At 36.3% G+C, this 22,878-nt stretch overlaps 3 protein-coding genes across 4 annotated transcripts; all 3 read left to right on the forward strand.

Annotated features, from left to right (window-relative positions):
* The first annotated feature begins 48 nt into the window (after positions 1 to 48).
* On the forward strand, positions 49 to 3,176 carry LOC149005861 (uncharacterized). Its single transcript, XM_089168410.1, has 6 exons — positions 49 to 360; positions 1,387 to 1,611; positions 1,702 to 1,878; positions 1,978 to 2,202; positions 2,303 to 2,431; positions 2,726 to 3,176. The coding sequence occupies exons 1-6, from the start codon at positions 283 to 285 to the stop codon at positions 2,957 to 2,959; spliced, it is 1,068 nt and encodes a 355-aa protein (XP_089024536.1). The 5' UTR covers positions 49 to 282; the 3' UTR covers positions 2,960 to 3,176.
* A 1,602-nt stretch (positions 3,177 to 4,778) lies between these two features.
* LOC149005862 (LYR family of Fe/S cluster biogenesis protein) lies at positions 4,779 to 14,301 on the forward strand. The gene is given in 4 exon segments (XM_089168735.1): positions 4,779 to 5,031; positions 8,583 to 8,882; positions 8,884 to 10,364; positions 13,253 to 14,301. Coding segments are annotated over 2 exon segments (288 nt in total). The 5' UTR covers positions 4,779 to 5,031; positions 8,583 to 8,741; the 3' UTR covers positions 9,031 to 10,364; positions 13,253 to 14,301.
* A 4,223-nt stretch (positions 14,302 to 18,524) lies between these two features.
* On the forward strand, positions 18,525 to 20,915 carry LOC149005863 (toll/interleukin-1 receptor-like protein). Of its 2 annotated transcripts, XR_016175604.1 has the most exons (3): positions 18,525 to 19,141; positions 19,488 to 20,594; positions 20,887 to 20,915. XR_016175604.1 is itself a non-coding variant. In XM_089168887.1 (2 exons), exons 1-2 carry the CDS (start codon positions 18,654 to 18,656, stop codon positions 19,861 to 19,863), a joined length of 864 nt encoding a protein of 287 aa, XP_089025013.1. In that variant the 5' UTR covers positions 18,525 to 18,653; the 3' UTR covers positions 19,864 to 20,880. The 2 variants fall into 2 exon arrangements, 1 of the variants encoding a protein (XP_089025013.1); XM_089168887.1 differs by lacking the exon at positions 20,887 to 20,915 and having other exon boundaries at positions 19,488 to 20,880.
* Positions 20,916 to 22,878: the final 1,963 nt, after the last annotated feature.

Here is a 22,878-nt window from a genome sequence, read left to right on the forward strand (position 1 = left end):
GAAGTCAATGCAAAGAGAAGTCAATGCAGAACTGTTCTAGTGGTTGAAATCAACACCTCTTAGTGAAGAGATTGTGGGCTCAATTCTCATTGAGGCAATTTCATCTACTATTGATGCAAGTAGTGATTTGTTTCACCAGTTCTGTTTCTCAAACATAGATGCCCCGTTCAACATTCAATGGTTTAAATTTAATAATTTTCGTGGTAGGAACTTGTGATTGAGAACCCCCAACAACTTCTGAGATTAAAGACTTGATTGATCCAAATTCTGAAACATGTCTGGATGATCTCTGCCTTCTCAAAAAGTCTCATACCTTTTGGTTCGCAGAAGATAAGCTCATCCATCAAATCTTTTTCTCAGGTAAATTTCCCTCTGAACCCTCTGTTCTGTTTGGCTCTCTGAGTTCTAACTGATTTCCCTCTTTGTTGCTGTTGTTGATCTGCTCGAGTTATTACAATCAATTGTTTTTATAGAACAAAAAAACTAACTGGGTTGCTTTTAATTAGTGCAGCATTTTGATGAATTATTTGGTTTTCACCATGGAGACATGCTTTTTAACTTTTTGCATTAATGTAGTGGAGAAAATAAAAATAGAAACTGAAGCCCGCTTCAATGGAATTTCTTGTCCTTCTTCGATGAAACTTTTTTTTTCTTTTCTTCTTAACGGGCGACTTCCGTCGAGTTGAATAATTCTTTTCCTTCTTTTTCTGAAATGGGTCTCAGTTTCTTCATCAAAATGAACTTGTCTTTCATCAAGAACATAATCAATTTCTTAATGGTCTGGGGAAGCAGAGGACTAGACAAGGCAGTCAATGAATTAAGTTATAGAACAAATCCTGAAAGCGTCACTATTATGGGGTCAGCCAAATTAAACATTATGAATAACATCTTTAGGTATATGAATGCATCAAAATAATCGCTAAATTGGCAGGATGTGCTTAGTTGAGGTACAATTTTAGGGTTTGAGATTAAGACTTTAAACATTATGAATAACATCTTTAGGTATATGAATGCATCAAAATAATCGCTAAATTGGCAGGATGTGCTTAGTTGAGGTACAATTTTAGGGTTTGAGATTAAGACTTTCAGTTTCCAACAGCGTTTTGTTTCTGCCTTCTAATGATTTTGCTGTACTTCTAATATTATAAGAAGAGACTCAGATGATTTGATGTCTAAATGTTTAGGGATGAGGGATAAGATTGCATCTTGATTCTTGCATCACAAGCATGTTGGTTTGTAATGATACTTGGGAGTTCATTGGGAACTTAGTCTTGTGATTTTGTTTTAGTTATTGTTCCATCGATTTGGGGAGTTATAATCTCCAGTATGGAAAGCACTCTTTCCTCTGTATCTGGTAGTACTAAATCTGTTGGTATTGTTGTTTAGGGTACTACTCAAATGGCTAAATCAGGACTGGATGAGATATCTGAAACTGGTCATTTCGACCGTAGTCCATCAACATTTCGCAATTTTATCTCCAAGCATCCGTCCTCTCCTTTTCCTGCAGAATCTGGGAGGTACCATTTGTACATATCATATGCTTGTCCCTGGGCATCAAGATGCATTGCTCATATTCAATTAAAGGGGCTTCAGAAAGCCATCAATGTCACAGTATGTTATTACTCACCATCATCTTAGGTCATGGATAGTCATGGTCTGTCACCATATTACATATGATTTGTGTGTTCATGCTTTGTGTAGTCAGTCCAACCCAAATGGGGAAGAACAAAGGAAACCGATGATCATATGGGATGGGTTTTTCCTCCTTCAAGCACAGAGGTGCCAGGTGCTGAACCTGATCCACTAAATGGAGTGAAAAGTATCAGAGAACTCTATGAGCTTGCTAGTGCAAACTATTCTGGAAAATATACTGTTCCTGTATGTAATTAAACCCTTTGTTATCTTCTTTCTAAGGTTTACTTTCTGCATTTCTGTTGTACTTTCTCAATCATGTTATATTATTTTCCTGCCCAACAGGTTTTATGGGATAAGAAATTGAAAACAATTGTGAACAATGAGAGTTCTGAGATCCTCCGTATGCTCAATACTGAATTCAATGATATAGCTGATAATGCCAGTTTGGATCTTTATCCTCCTCACTTACAATCTCAAATTGATGAGATTAATGAATTGGTATATGATGGGATAAACAATGGTGTTTATAAATGTGGATTTGCCACCACGCAAGCAGCCTATGACGAGGTAGCTCATGCTATATAGTGAGGTATCTCAGTACATAATCTTACTTAGTCCTTAACATTTGTTATCTAACATTTTCAATGCATCTCTTCTTATTTTAAAGGCTGTGACAAAATTATATGAAGCTTTGGACAAATGTGAGGAGATACTCAGTAAACAACGCTATTTATGTGGCAACACACTCACTGAAGCTGACATTCGGTTGTTTGTCACTCTGATAAGATTCGATGAGGTATTAAAATGTGTTACAGTTAGACTCAAATGCATCTTTGTAGCTTTGTTTATAGGGGCAGAGCCAAGGTTCAACATTGGCTTTGGGGGGGGGGGGGGTTGAGTTCCCCTGGCCTTGGGGAGGCTCTCCCCTACTTGTTTACCTGGTAAACATGAATTCTTTAGGTGTCCAAGTGAACTTGCTTGATCCACTTAATTTCTCATTACAATGAGATAGCTCTGTATGGTTATTACTGCACTTTCATGATTCTTTCAGTGTGTTTTGGTATCTTACTCTTCAAAAGTTTTTGAACAGGTTTATGCTGTTCACTTCAAATGCAACAAAAAGCAGCTGCGTGAATACCCAAATCTGTTTAATTACACCAAAGACATTTTTCAAATTCCTGGCATGAGCTCCACTGTCAACATGGAGCATATCAAGGGACACTACTATGGAAGTCATCCTAAGATCAATCGATATGGTTTGATTCCTATTGGTCCTAATATAGATTATACTACTCCACATGATCGAAACAAATTCTCTACCTAAAAGTATAGTGTATTTCTCTTTGTAATTTTTGAATGCAAAAGGTTTATTTTCTTTGTTATTTGTTTCCCAAGATTGTAAGAAGAGGTCTTGACATGTCGAAACTGTAATAAGCTTTGTCTTTGCTCTCTCATCCCATTCTCAAATACTTTTAATGAAGTTAGGAGTTTCAAGTTCTTGTTAAATATAAAGTGATATGTCTTATCAAGTTTAGGAAAAAGTAGAGTCACGATCAATAACATTAACAACAAGACTTGTTCTAATTCTGCAAATGGTTGCTGCTGGTTTTGAACTCGTGTAAAAAAGGGTTGGTGTATTAGGTTTAAAAAAATTCAATCAAATCGTTTTATATGAATTTTAAGGATCTTAAGTGATAAAGTTTGTATTCATGCATTATGCTTTACCTCTAAACTTGTATCGAATAATTGCATTTAAGAATCCAATAGTTACATGTTTGAACTAATAATTTTCATTTGTTACCCAAAAAATAAAGTAAAATAAAACTAATGTAGTTTGGCATTTTACCCAGAAAAATGTAACTTGATAAATTAGAAAAAAGAAAAGAAAAGAAAAGGAATTTTCTGTGCTCCCTTTGATATGATTTATATGTGTATTAATATCCTAATTTTTATTTTCACTAAGTGTTTGGTATAATTTGTATTACCATTTCCTATTCGCCATAAGATTTGGACAGATCACAGATAGCTCAAATCCATTCTTTCTATTGCTTTCTTTTTGGTAAGCCATTGTTGTTATTTATGCCTTTCTTTTTTCTCTTGGGTGTGGGGAGATTTCAACATCACCCCCTTCAGTTATCCCCTAGAATTTTTGTCATCCCTTAAATTATCTAGTGTGTCAATCAAATCCCTTATAAAGGAAAAAAATATATCAAAGAAACCTCCTACGTAATGTGAGGAAATCATAGATAAGTGTTAATGTAGGCATCAGTCTAAAGTTTGATTCTTATACCGTCCCAAGAATAATCTTAAATGAAAAACTTATGCTTGACTCATTTTCTGGTCTCGCTCTCTCAAAAATAGATCTTCACAAAGTTTGAAGATATGCATCACAAATAGCATTTTTCAATTTAATGTGGGGGTAACATTGTAAATAAATAAATAAATAAAAACTTCTAGGACCGCTGGAGCTAACAACATTAGTTGTGTTAGGCACACACAAAATATACTAATAACAAGCAATAGCAGATAATGTAAAATAACCATCTTAGCATAACTTTGTCAAGACATTGATTATTAGAACCGGTCTAAACTGAAATCAAAGATATTTGAAAATTACTTTGTTTAGTTTTTTCCTTGAATTTTTCCCACCGTCCAAATCCTCCGCGTCTATTCGCACGTGAAAAGAAGATGCCAACTTGATTTAGCACAGCTACCGCAAAGTAAGCAGTGAGTACCGCATTTACCGGATATCCCTACATTTCAAAAGTCGCCACTAAATTTGAATTGTTATTTAATACCGACTTACAAATATGGGTTCATACCTATACTTGATCATTAAACAGTGGGAATCATATACTTCAAAAATGATATGGATCCAATCAAAAGAACCCTAAATGATGTAATAACACAATCGGGATATGGGGCCATGTTGGTGCCCACGCTTATGCTGTAAGCGCAACTAACTGCCCGTTAGTTTCGGCACTTAATCACGGCCGTGGAGTAATAAATGACTTATATGGTCCATTAATGGGACACCCAACATTTAATCTTCGCAACCCAATCAGATTGTTCGTGAAAGAGCGAATTAATGCTGTTTTTTCGTCTGTGCGTCCACCGATTTTGAATGATGTATTCCAAAACCCATCGAGAGTGCTCCCGACGGACGGGGTGATGATCCGGATTCTTGATTGTTGTTGCCTTTGGGTTAAGGAACCCAGTGCTCTTGTTAAGGCCTCTCTACGAATCTAAGTGCATACGTGGATTCAGTTGGAACAAGTTTCAGAAAGAAGACGAACTTCGCACAAGGAGTGGCGTCAATCCTCCAAGGACATCTCGAAATCCAGATCTCTCAGTTTCAACCATTCAAATCACGCTCTCTGCAACAATTTCGTTCTGGTAAATCAATTTCTCACTTACCTTATTCAACTCAAATCTGTTTAGAAACCAGAATCGTTGGATTAGACATGTTCATTTCAGCTTTCTTAATTGTATGTCATCATCTCAAAACGCAAAAGGTAAGGTTGTGTGACCCAATGGATCTTACTTTGGATTAATCATATAAAGACTGGCATAATCTCTTAACTTGAGATGAATATCCAGAGCGCATAGGCAGTGGTTTGAATAAATGTCGGAATGAAATTTTGGGGATTTTGTTGTTTACGGATGTAGAATAAAAGCTTTGAGTTTAAAGAATGTATTCTTCTAATAAAAATCATAAACCTGTTTTAGTTATACAATAAATTGTACAAATTGTAAACATACGGGGATAATTTGTAGGCCATAATTTGTTGTAACAAACGATTTAAAAATAATCAGTAATTACAAATACCAAACATACCAAACATACCAAAGAGGGCCTAAATCCAAACTAAAATTAATGGTTGATTAGTAAAAGTGGTAAGGTGAATTAACAAAAAATAAATGGTTATTTAAGATGGAAATGTTTCATTCAATTGGACACCATCGTCGAAGTAGCTTTTCCAAAGTTCTAAAAATCATATAGTTCAATATTATCATGTGCTAGCCCTTATAAAATTCCATTTGAGATCCATTTACAGGAGAAAAATATGGACAGAGGACCACATCTCATTGCAAAAGAACAGCCTAAGAAAATGTGGCTGCTACTGTTAGCCATCATACTGCACCTAGGACTAAATGATCAACAGGAATGTGGTGGCCAGCAAGAGATATACTAGTTGGTAGTCCTTGATCACATGTTCTTTGTACTAATGGATGAACTTTGGGGGAGAGTCTTACCCAATCCCTTCTTCTAGAAGAAATCTTTAACTGTGTTGGCATGAGGTTTATAGGTTATTCAACAAGTAATAGGTAGACTTGACTGGGAATGCACAATTTCTTGCCATCCCCCACAATAGCCAGTTTGGGGAGGGTTCAACCCCAACTTCATTGACTTAATGGCTTTATGGCCTCAGATAGGATGAACTAGTGATTGGCATGAAGTTTATAGGTTATTCAATAAGTGACACGTAGACTTGACTGGGAATGCACAATTTCTTGCCATCCCCCACAATAGCCGTTTTAGGGAGGAGTTCAACCCCAACTTCATAGACTTGATGGCTTTATGGCCTCCAATAGGATCACCATGTTAAGGAGATCTTCATTCCTAACATTTTTTTATGATTTGGATATGAAGGGCCAGTATATAAAGGAAATCCCAGCCCAGCCAGAAGTTTTTTGGTTTTTGATTACAAATGATTATATCATTAACACCATAATTGGGAAGCCCAGTCAAAATTATTTTTAGTTTTTATGAATAGTAATTTACCCAACCCAGCTGAGGGGGAGCTTTGTCGAACTTCATGGGCTTCTCACTGTCAAGGAGTAGATTGGTCTAACCAATCACATAAGCTTAGACTTGAAACACTAAGCTGAAAACTCTTTTGAAGTTGAGAAGGCAGCAACTGGTAGAAGTCTGCTTGAGCAAAAATTTAATTAAAAGTCTGTTTTCCTCCTCTGCTCAAGCTATAAACAGTGGGGCTTAAAGCATAATTCTAACAAGGAAAGCAACTTGTAACAAATACAATAAACTGCCTTCCTTGAAATCGTGGGTGGTGTGAACAAGTCATAATTACATTCTACTTTATTATACTGCTATCTGATGACAGCTTAGATTGAACCAGCCACAAAACCTAATTGACCCACTTGAACTGTGGTTTGATCGAATTAACTAAAAATTTCTAAAAAGATGTGGAAAATTTCATACTCACCCTTCGTGCCCCTACTTTAGGCCCTTAAAAGTTGCCCACTGTGTAGGAAACTAGAAACCCATGGTATCAAGCACCCAAAACATACGTGTCCCCAGCCTAGGCTTATTCGTAGTCAGAGATGGCCAATTTAGTAGTGGATCTGGGTATCGAAACAGCCTTTTCTGTGTAAGGAATGCCCCTCCAGACTCTGCTTGTTGGAAGCCTTCGGCACCGGGTATGCCCCTTTTATCTGTATAAAATCTAGGGTGGTGGTTGACAGGATCCAAGGATCATTCTCGACGCTATACTCAAAGCAACTACTTTGTTGGCGTGTAAGTATTGGCCCCGATCTCATTGTTCCCAAATCCCACTATGAACTATCAGTGCTTGGGGAGGGGAGAAAAATGAGGTTGTCTTCAACCTCAGTCCAACGGACCAACAAGATCAACATCAAGGTTGATGGAAGGATTGCAGTCAAGTTCACCATGGGGTGGAGGTTCAAACCTATGTTTCTTCAAAAGGAGGCAAGAATGTCTGATGGCTCTACAGACATGAGGCTTAACAATAAGTCTCCTTTTACCACCAGAGGCGACTCTTGAAAAGGTTTCAGTTTATGTCACAAAAAGGGAGGTTTTGGGGATGTACTTGAATTGCACTGGGGGAGGAAGCTTATTCCCTGACTTGAAGAGAGTGAAGAAGGATTGAAGAAGGTGGATTCAGTTATGCAGACTACAAGCGTTGCCAAAAAAAAAGGTTCATAGTAAAAGAAAAACAGCAAAAAATAATGGAAGAAAGAAAGATAAGGGGAAGAAAGTAACAAACATCAGGGAAGAAGATAAAAGCAGAGATTGATGGGGAGGAAGATGGTAGAACCTTGGTTTGATACCAGATTTGTGGAGGTCCAATGAGAGAAGGGAAATAATTAAGATGGAACTTAAGAGTTCTACGGTGAAAGAGAGTCGCAGAGCCTCACCTTGAGCATTAACTCAAAATCAACTTTCCATTTTCAAAATCTGTTCATCTGGCACAGGCAAATTTCTATATTAAAATTGTAGAACTCCAAACTAGAGTGTAAGACTCAGCAGACTCAAAAACTCTTTTATCTATCAACTCTAGAACTATAATAGAATTTAAACCTAACTATCCAATCTCTTATGAGTGTCAACATGAATAAGAATATAAAAGGAAATAACTCAAAAGGACAGAACCTATGTTGGGCTCTGGGTCTGTTATGCCTGTGTTTGGCCAATTGGGTTTGCATTTCCAAACCCAATCGAGTGCTAGCTCATCACTGTTTCTCTCCTTTTCTGCCCCTGCAACTCTTCTGCAATTTCTGTCTTGGTTCTTTTGGAGGATTCTGCTTTCCCCTTAACATGTGTTCATTATGCAACATTAGATCAGCCAATCCAGATAAGGGGATTCAAAAGAGTTTGTTTGTGGGAGGGCAGGAGGGGTTGGTTTTGGGGAAATCTCTCCAATTCTGTCAATCTGTTCCCCAGTCCCAACACCTAAAACTGCATGTGTCGAGTTCAAAGTTGAACTCTTTAGTTCATTTCAGTAGTTCAAAAGACATTGTTCAAGATCTTGATTGTTCCTATATTCAGTATTATCATATTTAAAGATAAAGATTCTACTCTACCTCAACTCCATAGAATTTTTTTCCTCTTACAAGTAAAGCTTTGAAATTCAAATTGGGTGTTCTATGCTTCTGATATCTCTTTGAATTTCTATCTGTGACAGAAAAACAAAATTTGCATCTAGGATTCTTTATTCTTCTATCACATATTGTGTACCATTCACACTGAATCCTCAAAAACTTGGAGACATAAAGAACTTTTGTCTGAGATCAACAGTGAATCAAGATCAAGAACAAGATAGAGAGAGGGGGGTTATTTGACGATGGGATCAAAGGGAGGAGTAAAACTATCAGGTATGCAGAAGCAGGTGCTGTCGTTGTACAGAGGGTTTCTAAGAGCAGCTCGTACTAAATCCCCCGAAGAGCGCCATCACATCGAATTGACTGTCTCTAGTGAGTTCCGGCCAGAATGCGAAATCCGTGGATCGTAAGAACTTTGTGTACATCGAATATCTGCTTCGCCGTGGAAAGAAGCAGCTCGATCAGCTTAAGAGCCCTGCGATCGTTGGATTGTCTTCTGTTAAGATCATACCCAATTCTCAATCCAAATAGTGAAGTCTAAGCTCGGTTAAGTTCAACAACTCAATTTTTTGCCTATGTTAATTCCCCAGTTACTTTAATGTCATAGTTCAATTAAAAGTTAAATAAATAACATTTTTTTTCTTTTTCATTGCCTTCTTTTTGTAACACTGGATTTGCTCATTTCTTCTTCTGGCAAAGATGCAACATTATAAATGTAATGTCTTGTTTTGATATTTGACATTTGTGATCAGCTTGTGTATGTCTTACCTAATTCAAAACCTGATGGATGAATAATAATGGTTCTCAAGTGAGTGGTGACATAGGGGAACACACCAATGAGGAACGAGGAAACGGTTTCATAAATAGAGGGCATATAGGTCATTTCGTGTGAGGGGAGACAATGGGAGATGTTGCGGGTGTATCCTTGCAGTCGGCTTAGACAACTTTTTCCCAGAATGACAATAATGAGATTGTATTCGTCCAAAGAGAAAGAAATAATAAGAGATGGTCTATCATAATATTTGTATTGGGAAAAGGGTTCTCTCTTTCTCTGTACTCACATGAAATGACCTATTTTCCCTCTATTTATGAATCGTTCTGCCTTATGGGTTCATTTCCCTTGCATTGCTTGCTCAGAAACCCCTCTCCCTATTTTTAACATGAAAATGTTCTTCAATGGCGCTATCCTTACTGACTAGGTATTTCAATCTCTGTGCAAGGTTGAATAACCTGCTAGGAATATTACAGCTGATGTCAAAATATTATTTGACGGTGATATGCGTCCTGGTTTTTATAGTCAAAATCCGAATGGGAAAAGACAGGATATTGATGAACTGGTGTGGGTCTTTCCTGCTTCAAGCTCAGGAGAACAAGGTGCTGAACCTGACCTATTGAATGCCAGAAGTATATAAGAGAACTCTATGAGCTTTCTAATGTAGTTCTAACAGAATTAAGGGAAGGAGAAGAGACTTGTAAGCTGATAGAGTTATGAGATTTTCTGTATGCAGAATATTGAATTCAATCGCATAGTAGAGAATTCCAGTTTGGATCTTTATCCTCCTCACTTACAATTTCAATTTGATGAATTAAAGTTGCTGTATGTGATGGGATAAACAATGGTGCATCCATATGATGAGGTAACTCTTGCTATGGTGAGTATTTGTATATTTATTTATTTACAGTCTTTAGTATATGGTATATTACTAACATTTTGTATATCCTAATATTCTAATTAGGAATGCTGTGCCAAATCGTAGGAAGTTTTGGATAAATGTGAGGTCAAACTCAGTAAGCACCATTACTTATCTTGGAATATGCATACCAAGCTGGCATTCGATTGTTTGTACTTTATAAGATTTGACGAGGTATGGAAGTTTGTTATCCAAGTTAGGCTTAAGGTTTGCTTTGTTTAGCTATTTTCATCAGGTACCCATACTGTGTCTTAATTTATTTTGGTTCTGAGTGTGTTGTCTTGATCCATGAAGTCTCTTACTACAATGAGATTGCTTTGTCAATTGTTGGTACTGCTAAAATCGAGGTGCTAGCATATGCTATGCTGCCAGGCAGCATTGGTGTCCCTTGCACTTGATATCTTAAAAACTGCACTGCATCACTATTTCAATCAATCGTGTTGTTATCTTACTGTTAAAAGTTTTTGAACAACAGGCTTATACTTTTCACTTCTAGTGCAACAACTATCTATAGCATTAATACCCAAATGTAGCATTACACTAGATGCATTTTTGAAAATCTGGGCATCAGGACCGCTTTAACATGAAGCACATCAAGCACCACTAATATGGAAGTTGTGGTAATATTAACCTATATGCTATAATTCTTGTTGGTGAGGAATCAGACTCTCCCAAAAGTAGTGGTAAGGCGGCAATTCAACTATAACCTTCTCATTAAAAAAATAAGTAAGTAAAAAAAATAAATTCTACTATACCCTTTGGTTACGAGGACTTTGCTAATGCTTGCATAGTTTGGAGCCACTGGCCTGCAAGGGAAGTTATGACTTGATTCTGATATACTACCTCTGGCTAGCTCACTGATCCAGGTGAGCCATTGGTTTGGCTTATAACTTCTTAGATTTGCTAGCATTCTTCCATTTCCTTACTTGGGGGGGGGGGGGACTTTCTTGTTGGTGTAGTAACCTTAAAGCTCTGTTGTTGGATTTGAAGTTTATCCAACTTTAAGGGTGTACCTAGTGCACCAGGTTCTGACCACTGCATGATTTGCGCCACTCATAATATATGTAATATATGTAGCTTTACTTTGCTTTGTTGAAGAGGTCATTTCTAAACTTAACCTAGGAACACTTGATCACAATGAGAAGAGGTAGACACCTTCGGAATTTTTTTGGCTCTCGTTGGTCGGCCCTTTTCCGTTTGTGCCAACAAATGGAAAAGAATTCTTTGCATGCTTGAGTCTGCTGAACCCTTTTTCCTGCTAACAATATCTGAATACGGATAACCAACAAAGGGAAAAGAATTCTTTACATGCAACCCCTCTGAATTGAAACCAAACTCTGTGCACCCGCTCCAAAATCAAAACCGTATGAATACCCCCTCCAATTCTCACACAGTTAATGGCCGTTTGCAGCAAACAGTTAGAATTTATTAAAATGGCCATATTACCCTTACAGGGATAATATGACCAATTTATCCTACTACCCTTTCTTCATCTGCTAAACCAAATCCCAAATCCGTTCCATTCTGACAATCCTTTCATCTCTACCGGCATTGTCAAGGAGTCCCATGGAACTGCAGTAGAAACTCAACTCTTGCCCCATCTGAGGAAGAAGAAAACTGGAAACGGAAAGCAGAGGGACGGGGTGGTTTTTTTTTTCTTTCCCCCTTCTCTTTTTCTGCTCACAACTTTTTCCAACTGCCCTGTGCTAAAAACTGAGAGCTTCTATAGATCCCAGATGTGTTTTGAAATTATGGAGGAGCTCTTCTAACTTGTTCAGGACTCCTTTAATTAAGCTTGGAGGGAACTTTTTAAGGTTTTGGTTTTGGAGGAGATGACCCGTGTTTCCAATGGAAACAATGGGGGCTCATGTAAAAGACTCAAGCAGAAACAAAAGATAAATCATTAGGGCAACCCCGTTCTCATTTTTCCTTTCTTTCTTAGAATCAAAGTTTTGGCCAATGTCTGCAAATTCATGTACAAGACAAGGTTTTACTCAGAAAGAAAAGGTAGAAACAAAATAGCCCATGTCCATGGAACAAAATTTGTACTGCCATGCTTGGTTTTATTCTCTTGAAGTGAAATTGTGGTATTATCTTTAAAACAAATAATCCATCATCTGTTTCTACCTCTTCCTTTTTCCTTAACCATTTTAACACATTCTAGCCTCTAAAAAAATGTGCATAACATTCCAGATTTACCTTGAAGATTTTCTGTTCTGTTTCAAGATAGGTACTCTAATGAAACAGAAACTAAAATCCAAAATTTTCTGATATTTATTTATATCAGGGGAATCATTAGAACAGGTTACCATCTTAATTCTGGTGCATTGTTCAATAACAAATTGTGTTTGTGCTTTGTTAATCTTCTATTTTTTTTTAACAATTTGTATACTGAAGCCCCTAGCCTCTTATTTTACTATTACAGGGAATTTTGATTATAACTATTGATTTTTATTCCCCTACAAGTTTGTAAAACAAAAATTTAAAGAAAGATGTGTTTTTTTCTTTTGACGGGTAAGAGAAGAGGATAATTTTTTTTTAATAGAAATTTCAACCTGAGGCCCCTCCATTTCCATTGTGGTATTATCTTTAACAAATCATGCATCATCAAAGGCCACATGCTTAGCTCTGCATTTCTTTCGCATTGGTGCAATGAAGGCTCTCTGTGTCATTGACCAATAAGGAAACTGCGTTGGTCTAGTAGGGTCTTTTGCCTTTTGGTTCATTTGGGTTGTGCTAATATTGTATCTTCTGGTTTGATTGTATCGTGGTGTGCCACTTGTGCCGGTGTTATGCACTTGTTGTATTGAGCCTATCTTTGGCTTTGTGTTTTTCCATTCCCCTTTTTTCTTCTTTGGTTAATGAATTTATTTATTCATTAAAAAAAAATCATGCATCATCTGTTTCTACCTCTTCTTTTTTCTTTTCCCATTATTAACATATTGACTTGCTTAACATTTAGATTTAGCTTGAAGATTTTCTTCTATTATGTTTCAAGGTAGATAACCTGAAAAAGAAGCTAAAATTCAATTGTTGTTTGGATATTTATTTTTATATGTCAGGTGACAAGCAAGGGCCACATGGACTGCCTAATTTCTGTCCAGATGAGCAAAGAACTCAGGTACACAAGTGTGATATGTAATGACCTCATTTATGAATTGATTTCAAGTTGTGGTGGAGTTCAAATCTCCTTTCATGTTCTGGGAAATGAAAGGCAAATTGATATCAACATATACAGCTTCGTCACAAATCTTGTGTTGAGGCGGTACATACCCACTAAAGAAAGCTCCTGATTTTAATTATGGTCTGAAGAGGGTCAAATGTATGAAGTGTTAACTTTTTTCAGAGGCTATTTCTACTTTAATTATTGATAAGGTATCTAGCAGTTGAACCCTTAACTTATGTCAAGCACATTCCCCGTAGGGTATGGAGTAGGACTCTCTCTCTCTCTCTCTCTCTTTCTTTTCTAATTTCAGTTTTCTTGCATTTTAGTGCAGAAGTTCAAAGAGGCCGTTGAAGGGGTGGATCAACCCAAAGTAGGTACAATTCTTTTAGTTCATCCCATCTGCCTGGCTTAGAATTGTACATGTTGGGTTGTTGAAGATTTTCATCAAGACTTTGAGCTGATCTTCTACAAGGAGTGTTTTTTTTTTGGGAAGTAAGCAAAAGCCTCTTGTTTGCCTTCTATGCTCTTTCACTTATATAAAGTGGTGAGGGTGAAAGGTCAATACGGCTGGAGAAAGTACAAAGTGAGCTATGAGTTTGTGGAATAATATTTGATTTTGAACATCTTTAGGGAGTTTGTGAGTGTGAATTGATAGTGGATATAAAATGAGCAGATTTCTTGGCAAATTTGGTGGCCAAAAGACTAGTGTCTTCTCCTGGGTTGGACTGCTTTTGAGATGATTATTGTTGAAATGGGCAGAGATGAAGCTTGATAGCCTAAGTTAAGATCTTTCCCTTCCCTACAAACCCTTTCTATCTCTTGTGGTAGCTCAAAGAATCACTTTCTATCTAAAAATTAAAAATTGAAATCAACTTGTAGAGTTCCAAACACCATTATCAATGGAGTCACAAACACGAGTATATAAGATAATTCCATTGGGAATGACTTGCCCAGGTATACAAAACAACTCTGAATCCTAGGGTTATGCCCAGATATTAATAAATATATATAAAATAAAAGCTAAAGATGTAAGTGGGAAAAATAATTTGAATGATGGAAATTTCCAGGAAATTAAGCATGCAACATGATTCCCAGCTGTTCATCTCCTTTTTTTCTTTGCTTTTTCTTTTATGGTACAATCTACTTTTTGCTTTGCAATACTTTATTCTTATCAACTTTATTCGTTCCTTACCAGGAAAATGAGTGGAAAAAACTTGAATAAACATGTCAGATTTTCAAACACCATTATCAATAAAGCCAAAAAACGAAATTAAGGAAATAATTTGGCTGAAAAAAGTAAAATTACCATTTGCAATGATTCTAGTATTTCTCTCCTTGAAAAGATGAGATACTTTTGATTAATTCATACACCATGTTAGTGGTCCTTAAGTTTAGTTATCTTTAAACTAAAGTTGTCACAAAATGTATGTTAGCTGAAAAGAAAACTTATCAAACAAAATGTTATTCGACTTGCTAGCCAGGAGGGCCAGCCCTTCTCCTTCAACACTTTTGAATTTTTTTTTTTTTCTCGTCCAATACACTTTTGAACTTTTAATTTGCTCAATGTACTTTTTTTTTGTCAAAAAGAAAACAAATCACTTTCGGGGACAGGAAATTAAGATGTATATTTCCAACTGCTCTAATCCCATATTCTTTTGCTTAGCAATGGTTTGTTATCGAAAACTTTGTTTGTTAACTAATATCCAGTGTTTGATCAAACCTTTGTTTGGTGAACAAAGAATCTCAAGAAAGAAAATTTAAACTTAAGCCTTGAACGAGTTTGTTATCTTTCTTTTCCCTCATGATTTTAGGGCATGTTTGGTTACATGAATCCAAAGATTTCAAATCTCTGGATTCACAAATGGGAGATTTCATTGCTACTATAAAAGCGCTAAACATTTGAACCATGACTCCGTAGATTTTTTTCCGGATGAATTTATAGATTTTATTCAAAAAATTCAGACTAACTAAACATCTAATTTATGAACCATGACTCCAAAAATTTGACATCGTTAGATTTTTAAAATCTCCTGAATTAAGAAACCAAAGGAGTTTTTGCGTAAAGACTTAAAAAGACAAGTTTGTACTTGGGGTATTAAGATAGACATGACCCCTTCCATAGTTCCATGTGGGACCCCACCCACGGCTGTTAGCTGTTTAGTCTTTAAGGAAATAGCCAAAATGCAAAGGCCGTCTTCTGACGTGATTGCACGCCTAATTTGAATGGCAAATGGATCCTCCACTATTAAAGTGCAATGAAAAGTATAAGAATATAAAGACTGGACTTTAATGAGTACATGTGTGAGCCTTATCTTTTTTCCCTTTTTTTTTTTTCAACGATAACCATATCCGATTACGCGGTTTTTATATAAAATAATATAAAATGCAATGCTAAGCATAAAGCTACAAAAATAGGACTTTAATGAATCTTCAAATCTGATTAAATATTTCAAATTTGAAAGTCAGTCGTTACCCCTTGATATGTAGAGTTCATCTTTGGAGAGTTCTTTTCGTGTTAACTCCTTGTCTCTGAACCAACAAAATACTTCATGGCTTTCAAATTCTTATAATGAACAGTGACTTAATGGTCTTTTGTCGTAAATTGAACTAATGTATCTATGAAAATTCAATTTTAGAGCCTTTGTGTTTTTAAAACATAAAATAGGGTGTTTGTGCTTTAAAGGCTCCATTTTGGGGTATCAGTGTAATTTGCTTTTAAAATAATCAATGGTTTGGTGCTATCGTGTGCCATGCAGTGCTTATTCAGAGCAGCTTCTTGAGTGAGTGTCGCCGAGGATATAAACCCCTTTGGCTTTGTGTTTTTCACTTCCTCTTTTCTCCTCTTTTGTTAATGAATTTATTTATTCATTAAAAAAAAAAATCATGTATCATCTGTTCTACCTTTCCTTTTTCCTTTTCCATTTTAACATATTAACTTGCCTAACATTCAGATTTAGCTTGAAAATTTTCTTCAATTCTATTTCAGGGCAAATACCCTAATGAAACATAAGCTAAAATTCAAACTTTTTTTTTGACATTTATTTTTATATTCGGTGTCAAGCAAAGGCCACATGGACTTATATCTAATTTCAATCTGAGGAAAGAACTAAGGTACATAGGTGTTATTTGTAATGACTTAACTCGTGACATTTTTTCAAGTCGTGTTAGAATCCAAATTTCCTTTTAGAGAGATGACTAATTTTTCCTAGGTACTATTGACTGTATTTTCTATGGCGAAATCTTCTTTCATATGCAGGGGTGATGTAAAGCAAATTGATATCAATGTATACAGCTTCATCACAAATCTTGTATTGAGGCAGTACATACCGAATAAATAAAGCTCTTGATTTTAATTATGATGTGAGGAGGGTAGTCAAACGTACAAAGTTTTAACTGTTTTTTTTATAGGCTATTTCTGCTTGAATTCTTGATAAATTATCCAGCAATTGAACCCTTGACTTATATGTCAAGCACATTCCTCGTAAGGGTATGGAGTGTTTTTTCCTTCTTCTTTTTCCCCCTCTTCTGATTTCAGTTTTCTTGCATCCTACTGCGAAAGTTGAAAGTAGTTAAAGGGTTAGGTACAATTCTTTTAGTTCATGCCAGCTGCCTGGGTCAGAATTGTACAGATTGAGTTGTTGAAGATTTTTTGATAAAATAAAAACTAAAGATGCTAGTGGAGAAAAGAAATTTGAAATTTCCAGGAAATTATGCACGCAACATGACTCCCAGCTGTTCATCTCTTTTTTCTTTTTCTTTCTTTTCTTTTGTGGTACAGTTTACTTTTTGCTTTGCAACACTTTATTCGTTTCTTATCGGCAAAATGAGTGGAAAAAACTAGAATTAAGTTGTCAGATTTTCAAACACCAGAGTTTCTTATCGGCAAAATGAGTGGAAAAAATAGAAAGAAAAAAAAAAAGAAAAGAAAGAAGAAAAAAAAAAAGAAAAAAAGAAAGAAAGATGAAGGCTCACGCAGAGTTTATTATTGCTCAAATCAAGAACTTTCCAACGTCTCCTGCAACTAGATTGAGATGTCACTTTTGAACTTTCCAACACCTCCTGCTGGTCAGCTGAAATTGAACTGTGATTTCTCTTGGCTTCCCAACGAATCTCGAGGGGGCTGTGGTTGCATTGTTTGCGATTCTAGTGGTGCCCTCCTTCTGGCTCTATCAGTACCTTGTCAGTCTCAATCAGTCCTGGTGGGGTGAACCTATTGGTGTCTTAGAAGGTTTGTTAGCTGTGATGGAAGGTGGATTTAGCGAGGTGATTGTTGAGACAAACAATATGTCTCTTGCTCGCATGATTAATTAGGAGATCCTCCCGCTTCTTGAAGTGGCCCCTTATTGAAGACATTCAATATATTTGTTCTTTTCGTGTGGATTTTGTGGTTAAGTCTATTTCTAGGGAGGCTAATTCAGTTGCTCATTCCCTAGTAAGGATGGCCGTGTCTTTGGCAAACAAGATTGTTTGGCCTCTTTCCTCTCCCTGGATCCTTGGTCTTTGTAATCAGGGTGTCTAGGTGACAGTTTGCCCCTTTACTTAATAGAAATTTTCTCTTACCAAAAAAAATAAAAATAAAATAAGAGTAAGGTAATAATTTGGCTAGGGTATACCTACAACCCATAGATATACCCATAAATCAGAGGTCATGCCTGAAAAAAGTAAAATTACCATTTGCAATCACTCTAGTCTAGTATTTCTCTCCTTAAGAAGATGAGATATCTAATAATTAATTATACAAATTTATTCATAATTAATTAATGGTATTTTGGGTATTAAGACAGACATGATCACCTGATGAACCAGCAGTTAAGTTAATAGGAGTCCAGTAATTTAATTAATAACCCATCATCCGCAAATGGAATTAATATATATACATGAATCCATGTGAGAACCATATATATCCGATGACTCATCGCGGTCTTTATATAAAATAATATATGATTAATTAAAGCATAAAGATATAAAAATGCGACATTCGTTATGAGTCCAATGTCGCATCACCCATGTGAAAACTTTTTGTTGTTGGGACTTTAATGAGTGCCCCCAGCCCATCATCTCATGTGTGAACTGACGACCATGTCTTTTTCTTTTTTCTTTTTCTTTTTCTTCACACCTGATTGAATATTCTAATCCGAAAGTCAGTCGTTGCACTTGCACGTCACCTCCCTTGGTATGTAAATTGATATAATAGAGTAGCTCATCCTTGGAGAGCTCTGTTCGTGTTAATTCATTGTCTCTGAACAACAAAATTCTGTTCGTGTTAATTCCTTGTCTCTGAACCAACAAAATACTTCATGGCTTCCACTTCTTCTTCTTCCATCACAACTAGATTTTCAACCTATGAAGTGTTCCTCAGTTTTAGAGGAGAAGATACACGCAATTCATTCATTAGTTATCTTTACAGAACTCTCAAACAAAGCGGAGTCAATGTGTTCCTCGATAGTAAAAGTTTATGGACTGGAGAATCCATTGGCGAAACACTACTTGCAGCGATCCAAGGGTCTAAAATCTCGATCCCTGTCTTTTCTGAACGTTATGCCGATAGCAAATGGTGTTTAATGGAGCTTGCTGAGATTGTTAGATGCCAAAAATCCATTGGTCAATTGGTCTTGCCTATTTTCTTTAACGTTGATCCATCAAATGTTCGGAATCAGAAGGAAGGAAGTTTTGCAAAAGCATTTGAGGATCATGAGAAGAATTTCACACCCGATACTGTAAAAGGCTGGAGGGATGCTTTGAAAAAGATAGGAGGTTTGACAGGAAAAGTTGTCAATGATACCACGTGAGTCCTCTAAATTTTGTTACATCTTAAACTTCATAGTTTACATGTTTATTTGATCATCCGTCTATAATAATTTTGGTGTGATATCTATTATTGACAATATATTAGAAGTTCCCTTGGGATGTAAAGTGATTCATGATTTTTCAAGAATTAAACCCATCTTCAACTTATCATTCAAATCGTCTATATATTGTTTCAAGCCCAAGATTTGGTTGATTGAGTGTAGAGTTTTCAAATTTCTTCCTATGATTGCATCACTTTAAATTTATTTTTCCCAAAAAATTATAAATTTAATTGTTGTCAATTTTTGTTGATGTATTTTATTTTTTATATATAAAATTTGCAGGGATCAAGGGGAACTAATTGAATCGGTTGTGGAACGGGTTATGGCTGAATTGAGCAGCAAAACCCACTTGGCTGAATCTAAGTACCTGACAGGAATAGATTCTCCTGTAAATGAACTACTATCTTTATTAAATCTTGATTCTAACGATGTACAGTTGTGGGAATTTCGGGTATTGGTGGTATTGGAAAGACAACTATTGCCAAGAATGTGTACAATCGCATTAAAGCAACCTTCAAAAAGCATAGCTTTATCTCAGATGTCAGAGAACATACAACATCAAGCACAGGCCTGGTGTCTTTGCAGAGGCAACTTCTTAAAGATATCCTCAAAAGAAATGACATTGAGATACCTGATTATCATAGAGGAAAAACATTGATAGAAGAAAGATGTTGTGAAGAGAAAGTTCTTATAGTTCTTGATGATGTAGATAGCGCGAAACAGGTGGATTATTTGGTTGGTCAAACCAATTGGTTTGGTCAAGGAAGCAAGGTTATAATAACAACCAGAAATGAGGATATTTTGAATAACGCTAAAATATATAGGCATGAAGGTTTAAATCATAACCAATCTCTTGAGCTCTTTAGTATGCATGCCTTTGGAGAAAAGCTACCTCCGGACAATTATATGCAACTTTCAAATGACATGGCAAGCTATTCAAGAGGATTACCTCTAACTCTAGAGGTGCTTGGGTCTTCTCTATCAAATGCAGACATAGAAGAGTGGGAAAGTACATTACAACGTCTGAAAGAAATTCCTCCAGAGAAAGTCCAACAAAGGTTGAGAATAAGCTATGATAAGCTAGAAGAGCGTTATCAAAAAGAAATTTTTCTTGATGCTGCATGCTTTTTTATTGGATGGGAAAAAGAAGAAGTAATTTCCATATGGGAAGCATGTGGATATTATCCAAGGTCTGCAATACGCATATTAACTAAACGATCTCTCATTAAATTTGAAAATGATGCACATGGTAGATGTCAGCTGAAGATGCATGATCAAGTTCGAGACATGGGAAGAGGAATTGTCCTAGGAGAAAATTCCACCGATCCAAGTGAGCGTAGTAGGTTGTGGTCTCGTGATGATATCTTGCAAGTATTAGAAAGTAACAAGGTAATACTAAAACATTTGCCTTTTTGTTTTTGTTCATGCCATGAGTAATACTATATTTTAAATTCTACATCTGGACGTTGTTTTGATTCGACTCCACTAGTATCCACCAATTTCTATTTTCTTGGATTATTTATTTATTGTAGGGAATTAACATCTAGATTATTTTTTCATCAAAAAAAAAAAAATGTTAAAAGGCATGATCCTTCCTCATGCATCTTTTTAATTGCCAATTATTTATTTATTCATTGGTTTCCTCCAACTTCTATTTACTTTGACATTTTTTCTATTGTAGGGAACTACCAAGGTAAGAGGATTGGTCCTCTCTAATTTGGCTTCTCAGATGTTTCTCTACATCAACATCACTTCAACATGATGCCACATTTGAAATTTCTTGACATTAAATCGGGAAGTGTCAATTGAAAACTCTTTAAGCCTTCCTAGGACATTAAGGTGGTTCCATTGGAGAGGTTGTCCCCGGCAAGTTATACCTACCACTTTTTATCACAAGGGTCTAGTTCATCTCAAGCTATATGGAAGCAATATTAGACAAGCCTGGAATACCGAACCTCAAGATGAAAATAAGGTGAAACATTGGACTTTTTCCTTTTATTTTTTGATTGATTATTATATTTTATTAATGATAAGGTATATGTTTTCTTTTTGCATGACAGCAGTTCCAAAAGTTGAAAGTTCTCGATCTTAGTTATTGTGATAATCTATCTGAGTCTCCAAAATTTTCATGGTTTCCTCATTTGGAGCAATTGGATCTCTCAAAGTGTGAATATTTGAAAATTTTGGATGAATCCATTGGGCAATTGAGTCGGCTCAAAAGTCTTAGGCTTGAAGAGTGTACCAATCATGGAGTTGCCTAATTCCATTGGTAATTTGAAGTCTCTAGTCAAGCTTAACTTGTCAAGAACAAGAATAGAAGAGCTTCCACATTCCATTGGTAATTTGAAGTCTCTAGTCAAGCTTAACTTGTCAAGAACAAGAATAAAAGAGCTTCCAGATAGTTTGCGTGAGCTGAGCTTTCTGAAGAACCTCAAGCTCATTGGATGTCTTGCACTCAAGAAGTTGCCTAATTTCATTGGTGATCTAAAAAATTTGGTTGAGCTCGATTTGTGTCTTGATAGTTGGAAACACGCCGTAGGAATTGAAGAACTTCCTGAGGGTGTTGGATTTTTGGAGAATCTTGAGGTATTAAATGCTTCACATCGGGGTAGACTAGCGAAGCTACCAAGATCAATGGGGAGAATGAAGTGTTTGCATACCCTTGATTTGGTTGGAACCAATATTTCAGATTTCCTGATGATTTTTCAATGCTCTCAAATTTAGAGGTGTTGGAGAATATCTTATAATCTGAAATCTTTCCCGAGAGATCTGATCCAGTTGAAGAAGTTGAGGATATTAATGCTTGTAGATTGCAAGCTATTGGAAGAGCTCCCAGAGGTTGCTTCAAGTTTAGTTGAACTTTGTTGCAATAGTTGCAATTCATTAGAACGAACATTCGACATGTCAAGGCTGAAAAATTTGAAGGTGTTAGAGTTTTGGTCTTGTGAAAAGTTGAAGGAGATTCAAGGCCTTGAGGGTGCAGAATCCTTGGAAAGGTTTCGTGGTCGGTATATGTCCTAACATGACAAATGGAAAGAGGAATGTATATGAGCTGGTAGGTAATTATATAAGTGTCGTCATCTTTTCTTTAATAGGTATCAATTTTAATTAATTATTCTAATTAATGGGGAAATTGACTATTATAGATACTGGTGGCGGGATACTCCCATTATCTCTCTATCTCTCTCTCTATTTTGTTTTGTTTTGTAGGGAACGTTGCTATGTTTTGAAGAGGAGAGTCTTCGGCAGAAAAAGCATTATCGCTTGTGTGCTACTAGTAGTAGTAGTAGTAGTAGTAAGGGTATAATTTTGTGCTTTGTTGTTAGAGGTCGGTATGACAAGTGGCTTAGCGGGAGTCAACTACGTAAAAAATTCAATTTGGGGATTGAAGCTACAATCCACCAGAATGATAAAGCAATCAGGTGTTGGAATATGCTGGATTTTACGGGCATTGAGCGTACTAGTAGAGGAAGAGATATGATCTGCCTTCACCATTTCGAAAGCTTTGACTGGTTTGGGATTCCTTTGCAAGGTAAAGATTCCATTGTGATTCAATTCGTGAATGTGACATCCTTGGCCGTGTGTTGATGTGATATTTTGGGAGTTATTGGTTGAGGAGGAGGAGGACAGGGAAGCAGCAGCTGGCCTTCAAAAGCCGCCTATTGATCCAGCC

Source organism: Hakea prostrata, chromosome 9 (assembly GCF_041222555.1).
Source record: "Hakea prostrata isolate BN-2017 chromosome 9, UWA_Hpros_2, whole genome shotgun sequence".
In the NCBI taxonomy this organism is placed as follows: domain Eukaryota; kingdom Viridiplantae; phylum Streptophyta; class Magnoliopsida; order Proteales; family Proteaceae; genus Hakea; species Hakea prostrata.